At 55.6% G+C, this 13,312-nt stretch overlaps 3 protein-coding genes across 3 annotated transcripts; all 3 read left to right on the top strand.

Moving 5' to 3' along the window:
• The first annotated feature begins 1 nt into the window (after nucleotide 1).
• Nucleotides 2-681, top strand: LOC113562138. Its single transcript, XM_026970492.1, has 2 exons — nucleotides 2-625; nucleotides 678-681. Exons 1-2 carry the CDS (start codon nucleotides 45-47, stop codon nucleotides 679-681), a joined length of 585 nt encoding a protein of 194 aa, XP_026826293.1. The 5' UTR covers nucleotides 2-44.
• Nucleotides 682-8,636: 7,955 nt separating this feature from the next.
• On the top strand, nucleotides 8,637-9,410 carry LOC105280906. Its single transcript, XM_011341772.2, has one exon. It carries the CDS (start codon nucleotides 8,637-8,639, stop codon nucleotides 9,408-9,410), a length of 774 nt encoding a protein of 257 aa, XP_011340074.2.
• A 1,952-nt stretch (nucleotides 9,411-11,362) lies between these two features.
• On the top strand, nucleotides 11,363-12,450 carry LOC113562137 (neutrophil collagenase-like). The gene is made up of 3 exons (XM_026970491.1): nucleotides 11,363-11,473; nucleotides 11,528-11,799; nucleotides 11,862-12,450. The coding sequence occupies exons 1-3, from the start codon at nucleotides 11,363-11,365 to the stop codon at nucleotides 12,448-12,450; spliced, it is 972 nt and encodes a 323-aa protein (XP_026826292.1).
• Nucleotides 12,451-13,312: the final 862 nt, after the last annotated feature.

Below are 13,312 nucleotides of genomic sequence, written 5' to 3'. Positions count from 1 at the left end.
TGGACGAATTGGCTGAGCAGTACGGCTGGAATAAACGTACGATTATGCGTTTGATTCCTAGTCGTTTGAAAGGTCACGCACGGCAATGGTATGATACTCGTCAAAACGTAGCCATTTCGTGGACGGAAACAAAAGAGTTGTTACTACAGCATTTTCGTAAGTCCATTCCTTTTGCTAAATTACTAAGAGAGGCGGCACTGTATGGAAGCGTACCAGGTCAAGCGCTGGGAGATTATTGTTTCCAGAAATTGAACAAGTTACGTAAGTTAAATGTTCGATTACCCGATAAATATCTTATTGACGCGGTAATCGGCGGGATTACGGATCCAATTGTTGCGAGAACGGTGTGTGCTGCACAGCATGCAGACGCGAACGCTTTATATGCATTTATGACGGAATTGGATAACGTGGTGTCAAAAAGCGCGAAAAGTAAAGTTACGACGGATCACAAACGTGAGCGGGCTTCGAGTTCCTCGCGTCGGGAAACATCGCAGACCGTAAGCGAGGAAAACACGACGTGGGCTAGTGAGGTTAGTGACGCAAAAGCTAAACACGCACAAATAGAGTGTTTTAATTGCGGTAAGGCGGGCCATATTGCTAGAAAATGTCGGAAGCCGCGCGTAGAGTGCGATAAATGTAAGCGGTTAGGACATTGTAGTGATAAGTGCCCATTTAAGATAGACGTGAACACAGTCGAGAAATCGAATCGTACGACGTGCATGTACATAGTCACGGTGCATGTTAACGGACATAAGGTAAAAGGGTTAATAGACACAGGAAGCGCTTGCACCTTGCTGCGAGTGTCAGTTGTTAATAAATACAATATGAATGTGCATACAACGGTAGAGTTGGTATTGAAAGGATTTGCCGGGCAAACGGTGGCCAGTAACAAGACTACGTCGTGCGAAATTAGAATTATGGAAGCAGTCGCGTGCGTTAAAACTGTTGTGGTGCCGGACGATCTTCTTATTTATGACGTGGTTATTGGACGAGATTTTCTAGAACAGGAACACGTTGTGGTTATTAAAAAGAAAAACGAATTGCTGTTGAAGCAAGTAGCTACGATTGACGAGAAACTAGAACGTACATTCGAGGTTAATTGTGTTGATGTACTAACGACGGGAGCAATGCACATAGGTAACGTCGATGAGGACGCAAAGCAAAAGTGTATGAAGTTGCTTGAGGAATATCGTGATTGTATTTCATTTACTATGAAAGATTTAGGCAAAACCGACGCTGTCGCGTTGAGTATACAGTGCACATCTGACGTGCCAATAGTTTACCGTCCGTATCGTTTAGCCGTGTCAGAGAAGCAGATACTGCGAAATATTATTCAGGAATTGTTAGAAAACGATATTATTCGAGAGTCGAGTTCGCCATACGCTAGTCCCATCTTGCTCGTAAAGAAAAAGAACGGCGAGTATCGTATGTGCGTAGATTTCCGGAAGCTAAATGCGATCACAGTTAAGAACAAATATCCGATGCCGTTAATTGAAGAACAGATAGATAACCTAGGCGGTAACAAGTATTTCATAGGACTCGAATTAACATCTGACTATTATCAAATACCAGTAGCGGTCGGTTCCATTGAGAAAACGGCGTTCGTGACCACAGAGGGTCACTACGAATTTTTACGTATGCCATTCGGGTTGACCAACGGGCCGGCCCTGTTTCAATAACTTATGGACAAATTGTTGGGAAAATTAAGAAACTCTGTGGCGTTCCCATATTTAGACGATGTAATTATTCCGTTTAAGACGATAGAAGAAGGAATGATCCTACTACGACAGATACTCGAAGTATTTCGAGAATATCATTTAACCCTTAAATTGCAAAAATGTTAATTCTTTGTTGAGACAATAGATTATTTAGGTAGAGAGATTAGTGAGCAGGGAGTCAGACCTGGAAAGAATAAGATCAATGCGGTATTGCATATAGAGGCTCCACGATCTGTGAAGCAAGTACGCCAATTCCTAGGGCTGGCTGGTTACTTCCGAAGATTCGTCAAGGACTTCGCAACGATAGCCGAGCCATTGACAAGACTGACTAAGGAAAACGAGCCTTGGGTATGGAATAAAGAGCAGCAGGAAGCATTTGGCATGCTCAAAATTATTCTTACGACGCGACCGGTACTGGCGATATTTGATCCAAATCGAGTTACCGAAGTTCATACGGATGCGAGCGCAGTCGGTGTGGGAGCTGTACTGTTGCAGCAAATTGATGGTCACATGACTGCTATAGCGTATTACAGTAAGCAAACAACCGCAGACCAACGCTGCTATCACTCCTATGAGTTGGAGACAATGGCAGTTGTCTTGGCGCTGCGTCACTTTAGAGTATACCTACTCGGACTAAAATTCAAGGTTGTAACCGATTGCAACGCTTTACGTACGACTTTCACTAAACGAGATCTGCTCCCGCGCGTTGCCCGGTGGTGGCTGGAGATACAGGACTATACGTTTGATATCGAGTATCGCGCCGGATCTAAAATGGCGCATGCAGATGCGCTTAGTCGCAATCCTGTGCCGGTAGAACTAGAAGTGGCGGGAGTGGACATTACGGAAGGTGATTGGATTCTGGCGACTCAATTACAAGACGAGCAGCTGTCACGAATTCGCACGATAGTTTTACGCAATCAACCGACACATGAAACGAAACATTATTTTGACGAATATTTAATCAAGGACGGTAAGGTATATAAACGTTTGGACCATTAGACGAGTAGATGGGTAATGCCGCAGGATGCGCGGTTCCAGATCTGCAGGCTATGTCACGATGATGCAGGTTATTTGAGTTTGGAGAAAACGCTGGAGCGTATCAAGCGCAATTATTGGTTCGCAGGTATGAGACGTTTTGTATTAAAGTATATAAACGCTTGTTTAAATTGCGCATATTACAAGAACACGGCTGGGAAAAAGCAGTGTAAATTGAACGTAATCGAGAAGGTGCCGATACCATTTCATACGATACACATGGATCATGTCGGCTCTTTTGAGACGAGTAAACGACAGAATAAATTTCTGCTAGTAATTGTGGACGCATTTACGAAATTCGTAATTGCCGAACCCGTGAAAAGTCAAAAAGCATGTTACGTTATACGAACGTTAATGAATTTGATTTATGTAGCGGTAGCCTCTGTTTTGACGCGCGTACGACTGCACGTCGACCACATCCGCCTGCCACAGGTCGTCGTACCCGCGTACGATAACGCGACGGCGAGGAAAGTTTCTTCTCGCTGGTGCGTGTAATTCGCGAGTCAGCTGTAACCTTTCCGAACTGACGTTACCGCGCGACTTGGTCCTCATCGCGACGCGGCGAGAGGGTCCTCAGTACGGACACTCCGACGATCCTCGTTGCGTCCGTACGATTCGCTGTTCCAACGATGCGCCGGTCCCTCGATTCTCCTCGTATCGCGCGATAAAGCCCGCGACGTTCGAGTTGCGTCGCGGCTATTATACGGGTACGTTATAGACGTTGCCCGCGGGCTGCTGCGCAGCCTCGTTGTATCTCACGAGAGAGCTGACGGTGCTCGAGAGTCCGCTCAGCTCGTCCCTCACCTTCGACATCTCTGCCTCGATATTGGTGGCCCGTTTCTCGCACGACTACACGGTCGTCGTGACCTTGTCCAATCAGATCGTGTTTGATCTAGCGTCCGTTCGCGCCTTCGCCACGTTATCCGCAAGGTAGTACAGCCTCGTGTGGTGCGACTCCAAATGCGTCCTCAGGGAGGTCGTATCGGACTGCAGCCGCGACAACGACGCGGTGAATCTCTCCTTCTGAGCGACGATCAGCTTCCTCGTTTCCTCGACGGCTGCGACCAACTCGGCGATCCGGCCGTTCGTCTCGTCTCGGTGCGCGTCCGTCGTGGCGGTGCGCGTCTCCAGAGCCCCGATCCTGCTTCCCAGCACGTCCATCCTAGCGGAGAGCAACACGGACGCACCCTCGACGTCCGCTCGCAGCGCGACGACCGCCTCGCGAAGGTCGCGGTAGTCCTTGCGCTGGGCCTCGGACAACGAGTCGACCCGCTGGTCTACGTGATACCGGTTCACCGCGTCATGTTCCTCCCGCGGCACTGCCACGTTCCGTATTTGACGCCTCTTTGCGTCGTACTCGTCGCCGTCCGGGACGAGGCAGAGAGCGTTGTTGCGCACGTAACCGCGAGCGTCACTGGTTCGAAACCCCGTAGCGTAGTCGCCGCTCCGCGCGAGGGTGGCGCCGAACTTGTTCACGGGCATCGATGCGTCGCTACGGGCGCAATGACGCCTGCCTCTCGGAGCTCCTCGATTATAGACAGGAACTCGGCTTCGTGCGAGTCGTTTCCCGCGCCGCGCGACGCCTCGATGAGCCTGAGACGATCCACCAGTTCATTCGGATCGTCCCAGTGCACGTAGTCTATCTTGTTGTCGGTTACCCTCATGACCGGGGGTGGCGGACGTTCCATGCCGGCTCCCCCGTGACCCGCGGTCGGGCAAACGCCCATAAACGGGGTGATGATCGTCCTGTACTTGTGTCTCTTGTTACCTTTGATCTGCCCTTGCTCCTGATGTCTCTACTTGTGCTCGTTCATTGCCAAAAGGATCCTGAGGTACAGTGTAGTATCGTGCACGTTGTACACGCTCTCGTCGGGGGTTCGTATGAAGATAAGCTCGTACAGACCAGGCGTACCCTCGTACCGCGTACCGCCCACGAATATGGAGTCGTCCGCGCCGACGTCGAAGCGCTTGTTGCCGAGCATCGTGCCGGTCTCACCGATGTACACCCCGTACACGTTGTCGATGGCGCTCGTCTTGCTCGTGGGGCCGCTGTCGCTGTTCGTGAACAGAGCGCCCACGTATCTCCGACCTAGCGGTCCGAGTGTGGCTAGCAGCGCGTCCCTGCTCACGTCAGTTTGCATGACCTCGGCGACGGATCGTTCCAGCGGACTCATCGGCACCGGAGTCTCGGGCACCGCGAGCGCGGGCGTCGAGCTAATCAGTGGCGATGACGTGGCGATCAGTCTGTGTCGACCTATCTTTAGCTTTTGCAGCGTAACTATCGCGGATGAGGAGGCGTCGGTGTCCTCGTGCTCGAACTTCCTCTTCACGCGGGACGCGTTCACGGCGTCGGGCTCGTCGACGGAGTGCTCGACCAACCGTTTCAACGGCTCGACGATCGGCTTGAAGTGGCTCTCAAGAGCACGCTCGTCCTCCATTCTGCCGGTTCTCAGACTCCGGTGCTTCCTGCGAATCGAATCGCGCACGCGCGATCTCCTCAGCGATCGCCTCGTGCTCCTGCAGCGCGGGCGCGACAGCCTCGCTCGACATGCCCGCGACGACTGCCCCCCTCTACTACCCCGTCCCCGTCCACGGCACGGCATACTCGTTGAATCCACGCCTGTATCTACCGTTGCGAAGCACGCTGTCCTTGTCTATCACGAGAAAGCCGTACCGCCGGCGCCAACAGTCGCGGCACAGCGCGACGAACTCCTCGAAGGTCATGTCGGTGTTCACGTGATCGTTGTACACGTGCCTCAGATTAGTACCGTTCTGTCGAAATAGGATCAGTAGATTCGCGTGTCGCGCAGCAGGTGTTTCGGTATCCGGGCGTACGTCTGACACAGGTAGAAGCAGTCGACGAGCGAGTGCCTGCCCATCGAGAAGTGCTCCCTCATGGCGTCCTGCCTGTCGCACGCGACGTCGTCAAAAACGAATATCGAGTGCGGCGGGGCCTCGTGCGGCGGTACGACGTCACCGCTGTCGGGGAACGCGTGGTACCCGATCTCCTCCATCGATCCCAGTAGACGCTCCAGGTAGCGGTACTTCGGCTGACCCAGCGACTTCGAGTACACGTACACGTTCTCGAAGCGCACGCCGTGCGGACTCTCGAGCAGGCCGATTACGACGTTCGTCTTGCCGCATCCCGACGGGCCGCAGACCAGGGCGCGTATGGTATTCGGTAGCAGGGAACCGTGCCTGCTCGCTCTCCTCTCTCCACCCCCGATCCTGTCGCACAAGTTCGACACTCGTATCCGCGCGGGCTGCTTGACGTAGCGCATGTCGCGCGTGATCGCTCGCGCGCGGAGACGCCCGGCTATTTATAGGTTGATCTACGCCACCGGTTCGATCAGTCGCGTACGCGAGGCTGCCCCCGCACGCGCCTACGACCGCTCCGGCGCGCGACGAATGCGTCTGGCCGCTCGCGGCGCGGGTCTGCTCAATCGCGCCATAGACGCCCTTCCGATCGAGTTTCACGTTCCCGGCTACCAGTTCTGTGGACCCGGCACGAGACTCGCGAAGTGACTCGCGCGGGGCGATTACGGCGTCAATCCGTTGGACGCTGCCTGCCGCGAGCACGACATCGCCTACTCGCGCAGCCGACGAACGGACGATCAGCATGCGGCCGACCTTGTGCTCGCGGACAGATTGCGCGATCGCGTCTGGGCGGGCGACTCGAGCCTCGGCGAGAGTCGCCGCGACGGCCGTATGGGTCGCCATGAAGGCCAAGACGAAACTCGGAATGGGCGCAAAAAGGAAGCGAACGGTTGGTGGAACGAGGACGAGGAGGAAGAGGGGTACGACGACCGCGACCAAGAGACCAGCGAGGAGGCTTCCAATAGCGAAACGCGGCGGCTTCTTGCCGCTCCTGCCTGTCCTGGGCGCGCTCGGGTCGTTGATCGGTGGCGCGGCCACGGTCGCAAAGGCGGTGAACGACAACAAGGCCAAGCGCCGTCAGCTGGAGGAACTGCAACGTCACAATCGCGCGATGGAAGGGCGCGGCCTGTATCTCGCGCCGTACGCGCTTGGGCGCGGTGCGTCCGGCAGTGGCGGACGCGTTAGGAAAAAAAAACGTCCCCGTCAACGCTAGGACTGCCATCGGGCACGACGACGGGCGCGCAGCTCGCGGCGGAGGCCGCGCACCTTCGCGTGCCGTTCTTCAGAGGGGTGTTCATGCGCGACGCCTTACCCGCGCGCGCTCGTCGCAACGAGTGCGGCGTCGTGAACCTCGACGACTCCGCGGGTCCTGGGACACATTGGGTGGCGTACGCCAAAAGGGGCGACAGAGCCGTCTACTTCGACGGTTTCAGTAACCTGCGACCGCCGCGTGCGCTCGAGCGCTATCTGGGCGGTGACGTGACGAAAGCGTACAATCGTCACCGCTATTAGACGTACGACGAGCAGATCTGTGGACAGTTGTGTCTGCGTTTTCTCCGGAACGTCGAGTGGTAGCGTTTCGCCATGTCGCTGACGCTTACGCTGACCGGTAAAAGCAGCGTCCTCACGGTGAGCTACTTCCCACCCATCGATCTGAGCGACGGCCGCTACGAGCTCGGTCTCGCGGACTTCGAGACCTACAACTCGATACCGAACGTCGACGCCACCAACAACAGATTCTACTTCGGCGAGAAGGACGCGCTGATAACGATTCCAGAGGGATCCTATGAGCTCAGTGCCATAAGCCGGTTCCTGAGGAACGCGTTGCTCCGTCGACGCGGAGCGACGGTGGCGGAGGGCCTCGACGGTGGCGACGACGACGGTGACTACCTCGACGCGTACGACATGTACGACGATGAGGAGAGCGCGGAGGAGGAAGAGCTCGCTCTATGCGCGAACGACAACACCATGCGAAGCGAGATAAAGTACGCCTACAGGGTGAACTTCGCTCTACCCGGCACCATCGGCCCGCTCTTGGGTTTCTCGCCGCGCGTTCTTCGACCCAACAGGTGGTACGCCTCCGACGAACCGGTGAACATCATAAGCGTGAACATCATTCGCCTGGAGTGCAACGTCACCGCGGGAGTGTACACCAACGACAGACCGGCGCACACGATACACGAATTCTCACCCAACGTGCCACCGGGATATAAACTGTCCGAGAGACCAGGCCAGATCATTTACCTCCCGCTCGTCGCGCGGAGCGTCACGGACATAACGGTGCTCGTCGTCGATCAGAACGGTCGCCCGATCGACTTCCGCGGCGAGGAGATAACGGTGCGCCTGCACGTGCGACGGTCGCGCGCTGCGTAGAGCGGAGTGTTATGCTCGTTATACGGGGTGGTGACGAGGACGGAAGAAGAGGTACCACGGGGAAGCGCGACCGCCCCGAGGGGGAAGCGCGTGCGAGCGTTAACGGCGCGCTGCTGAGCGCGGAGAACGTCGCCTTCCTCCGCTCGTTGGGATACGCCGTCGACGATGGCCGACGTGCTCGACATCGCCGGTGAACCGGTCTTCGACGAGCGCATAGTCGGCTAGGAGACCCACACGTACAACCCGTACGCAAACACCTCGTTTAGGTACAGCGACGAGATAAGGATTCCCATACAACAGCAGGATCTGTACACGTTGCCCTGCGAGAGCTGCCTGTACATCGAAGGTACGTTCTCGATCGTCGGGACGTCAGCTGGAGAGGGAGGTGATTTAGTGGCGCACACGGACCAGGCGCGACTGGTGAACAACTGCGCGGCGTTCCTGTTCGACGAGATTCGTTACGAGCTCAACGGCGTTGAGATAGACAGGAGCCGAAACGTCGGCATCACGAGCACGTTCAAGAACTACGCGTCCCTGACTCACGCGCACGCTAACATCCTGTAGAACGCGGGATGGAGCGTGGTGAACAACACGTCGGGACCGGGTGATTTCAACCTCTGCGTCCCTCTCGGGATGCTGCTGGGCTTCTGCGAAGACTACAAACGCGTGGTGATCAACGCGCGACACGAACTCGTTCTGATTCGCGCGCGCAACGACAACAACTGCGTCGTGCTGTCGAGCGACCGACACGAGCCAAAGATAGATCTGCACAAGGTGCAGTGGCGCATGCCACACGTGTACCTGAACGAGATCAACAAACTACGGCTGCTGCGCACCCTCGAGAACGGGCGATTTCTCAGCATGGCGTTTCACTCGTGGGACCTGTACGAGTTCCCACTTCTGCAGAGCACGACCGCGCACACCTGGGCCGTTAAAGCGACTACGCAGCTGGAAAAGCCGCGCTACGTCATCTTCGCGCTGCAGACCGGCCGAAGGAACGTCAGGACGAAGGACGCCTCTCTGTTTGACGAATGCGACCTCTCCAACGTAAAGCTGTTTCTCAATTCGGAATTCTACCCCTACGACGACATGCATCTGGACTTTACGAAAAATCGGTACGCAGTGCTGTACGACATGTACACCAGATTCTGCAGAGCGTTCTACGCGCTCGATTGGGATGATGACGGTGCGATGCTGACGATGAGCAAGTTCCTGCACTGCGGTCCGCTCGTGGTTATAGACTGCTCTAGGCAGAACGAGGCGGTGAAGAGCGCCACCGTCGACGTACGCATAGAGTTCGACTGTAGGCGTAACGTCCCGCCCGAGACAACGGCTTCCTGCCTCATACTTCACGATCGCGTAGTAGAGTACAATCCGCTTACGAGCGTGGTTCGACGAGTCGTATAGTCGTAACTATGACCGACGAACCGATATTCGTCGACCTACAAGATTTCATCGTCAAGGGCGGTTTCGCGGTGAAGGAAGTGGCCGTGCTGCGTACGGCGGAACGTGCGCTAGCGCATCACGTCTTCCGCGCACCGGTGCCATGGAGCCGCCTGATTAAGGAGGAGAAGTCACAGATCCACTGGCTTACGGCCAACCACCACGGCCTACGCTGGACGGACGGTACCGCGAGCTACGGACTCGCGAGCACTCTAATCCGTAGAGCAGTATCCGGCAAAGGAGGGAACGCGCTCGTCTACGTCAAGGGCGCGGAGAAGAGGCAGTGGTTGGAGGACATACTGGGCGACCTCGTCGGCGAACGTCGCGTGACTGTCAGATCCATCGACGAGGACTACGCGGACATCGGTCGTCTCAGCGAGTTGGAGAGCTGCGATCCCGGGACGTATCGCTGCTGCGAGCACAGCGGGACCTGCGCGCTGGAGAACGCGCTGAGGTTGCACGTGTGGTGGTGCCGGAAGGATCGTCGACCGCGCGATACGTAATAGAGAGACAATCGCTGTTTAGTGATACATATACATATATTTCTAAGCTTGTACTCATATATTACATATATTATGAGTTACATATTACATATATTACATATATTATGAATTACATATTATAGGTATAATAAATGAAACTTTATATAATAAATTATTTATAATATAAACATGTGTGTGGTCCTCTCTCGCTCACGGTTGTCTGAAAAGAGATTTACGGATAAGTAAGCGTTATTCTAGCGAAACGTGCGCGCGGTCGGTTGCAGTTACTCCGGAGGTGGTGTATCGGCGACCATGTAGTCAGTCCCGATATTTAGGTTGACGTCACGATCCACCGCCTCCAGGAACAGCATTTGCTGCCTCATTACCTCCGCCATCTCCAGAAGATACGTTCGTAATAAACCCCTAGAAGACGCATAATACACAATAATATACGCTAGGATTGGAAGAATAGTTTAGTACTTACATGTCTTACATCATGTACGTTGTAGTATGCACGTCAAACTCGGCGTTGATGCGCGTCATGTTGCGCGCTACGTGATGTATACGTCTCGTCAACATTTCGGCCGTATCGGTGAACATCACCGATGCGGTGACACTCCACCAGCTGCGTCCACGATGTTCTCCATCGTTTTTTTTGTTGCACTCTGTCGCGAACGATATTCTGCACTGATGCATGATGCGCTTCGTCGTGTATTGCATGGAGCGTGTTGCAGGAAACGCGCGGTTTACTAGTATTCTTAGGCATTTTCCTGTGAATTTTCTCCCATGGGTGCGAGGGGTAGCCAAAATCGGCGCGCTCGCGCGCCGGTGTCCTCCGAGCGTCATCGGTTCAGTGCAGCATCCTCGCGAGCGACGGATCGTCGCGTCGCGATCGCCTCCCCGCGCGACATCAGTCGCACCGCCATGCTCGCGCGAAGCGTACGCGCGCTGGGTCTTATCGCCGCGATGTCGTTTTCCGCTGTCGTCGCGTTCCTCCTTATCGCATTTCCGCTCGCTTCCGCGTACGACGAGTACCAGAGCAGGGACTGAGCCGTAAATTTTCTTCGACATTACGGCTATCTCGACAGCACAGCGGATCGATCCCTGATAACGAACGACGAGCTGTGTCACGCGATTTCGCTGTTTCAAGAGTACTACCACCTTGCGATCGACGGTACACTGAACAACGCGACGCTTCGTTATATGGCTAGACCACGCTGCGGGGTGAGCGACGCACCGAGTCATCGGCTCGGCGTCGCGCCGTTGCGGTGACCGAGGCTGAATCTCACGTGGAACTTCTAACTCGCGGATCGGACTACTCTGCGAACAGCTGAGACCGCCTTCGCTATCTGGGCCGCGAACTCGTCGCTGACGTTCTCGCGCGACACGAACAAGCCTGACATCATCATAGCGTTCCGCGAGGGTAGGCACACGATGCTGGACCGTAGGTACGGCGGCGCCGTTTGTCCCGATGACCTCGATGGACCGGGCAAGGTGCTCGCTCACGCGACGTTACCCACAGAGGCTCGGAACGACGTGTCGGAAGTGCACATAGACCACCGCGAGGCGTAGCACATCGCGCTGACCCCCAATCCGCAGAATTCGCATCATCTGCTGCAAACGCTCGTTCACGAGATCGGTCACTCGTTGGGGCTATCGCACACCACGGACGAGAACTCGCTCATGTACGCGTACTCACCCGCCGTGGACTGGCCGGTGGTGCTCGGTATGGAAGACGTTCTCGCCGTGCGGAATCTCTACGACGCCGCGAAGGACGAGCCGTCGACCGTGGTGCCTGCCGAGCCTACGGTCGTACAAACGACTACGACGCCTGCGACTACGACGACGGCATCGCCGGAACCGCCCGATCCGTGCACCTAGCGCGACATCGACACCCTGCTCGTGCTAGGAAAGCGCTTGTTCATCACGCAAGGGCAGTACGCGTGTCGATCGGCCTGGGTGGGAAGATCGTCGACAGACCGTTCTTCCTGAGGGATTACGTGAGGTTCCTGCCAAAGACCGTCACGCGCCTGTCGGCGGCGTATCAGACGATCAAGGGGGACCTGGTGTTGTTCGCCGATGGCTGGGTGTACATGGTATCTTATCCCGCCCTCGAGTTACGCGCGTCGTGGCCACGACGTATCACGGATCTCGGGCTTCCGCCCAACGCCGTAATCAACGCCGCGCTGAACTCGCACACGGGTCGCACCTACGTCATATACAACGATTACGCTGTACTGGAAATGAACGAATGTAACATGACGGCTCGCGGGTACCACACGCTGCAGACCGTTTTCCCGGGTATACCGTCGTCGGTGCGCACGGCCTACCGCTATACCGATGGACACCTCTACTTCGTTCATCGGGATCGCTTCTTCGCGTACGAGTTCACCGAGACCGTGACGAGGTCCGGGGAGTTCGATCTCGACGCGATCGGCGTGATGTGTCCTAGGGAGGATATCCTACGGAAATTGTGGGATCTGCTCGCTCGACTCGCTCGTTCGAGCGTCGCGTTTGATTAGTCACACACGCTTTCCCATCTACGTCACGCGCCTTTACATGGGAAAAGAAGGGTATATAATCAGCGTCTTGCTTAGGAATACGCCAGTCAAGCGTCCTTAATCTGAGAGAAGAAGACCTACGTCCTGTCCACCGCGCGATGTATCAAATCAAAGCACCACTAGAGCAGATGGACAACGCCGCTCCTAGTTCGGAGGCGAACGGGAGCTCCATGAAGAAACGACGTCGCGTGTAAGTTGCGTCAATGAGTCTCCACGACCTTTTTATCAATCTTTTTTATATCTTTTTATATCTAATCAGAATCTCATATCTTAGGTGGGGAGACGTCGCCGCGATGTCCAACGTCGACGTACGGCGCATGCGGCTGCTCAGCTGCAGATACAACCTCACCAGAACCGGCTACAAGTATCTGGAGATCGGCATAGGCGTCCCTCTGACCTTGGACACGGCGACCGTGCACGTCGCGATGGGGGGATACTACCGGCAAGGAGATACTGCTGAACGCTGAGATGTGGAAAGGACTGGTGGACAGTAGAGCCATCGTCTGCGACTACCTCGCGCGGGCTAACGGCGAGCACGTCATCGCACCTCCACCAATGCGAATGGACGACTTGACGATACGCTTCGCCAGCATCAACGGTCAGCCGATCATACGCCTGGACACTCCTTCGGGTCGTTTGATCCTGTCCGCGCCGACGGTTCGCTATCTGTACGGATTGCGGCACTGCGCCGAGCGCGTCATCGCCACGATGGCCAGCGTCGTCGGACGAGTCGAGGCAAAACTGCGCGCCTTCAAGCACGCCGCTGCGGGCGTCGAGGATCCTTCCAACGCCCCGAGGGCGATACGCGACAGCAAGGACTTCG

This window comes from Ooceraea biroi, chromosome 6 (genome assembly GCF_003672135.1).
Source record: "Ooceraea biroi isolate clonal line C1 chromosome 6, Obir_v5.4, whole genome shotgun sequence".
NCBI classification, from domain to species: Eukaryota; Metazoa; Arthropoda; class Insecta; order Hymenoptera; family Formicidae; genus Ooceraea; species Ooceraea biroi.
Note: the sequence above shows the minus strand (reverse complement) of the source record. Positions and strands in the feature narration are given on the sequence as shown.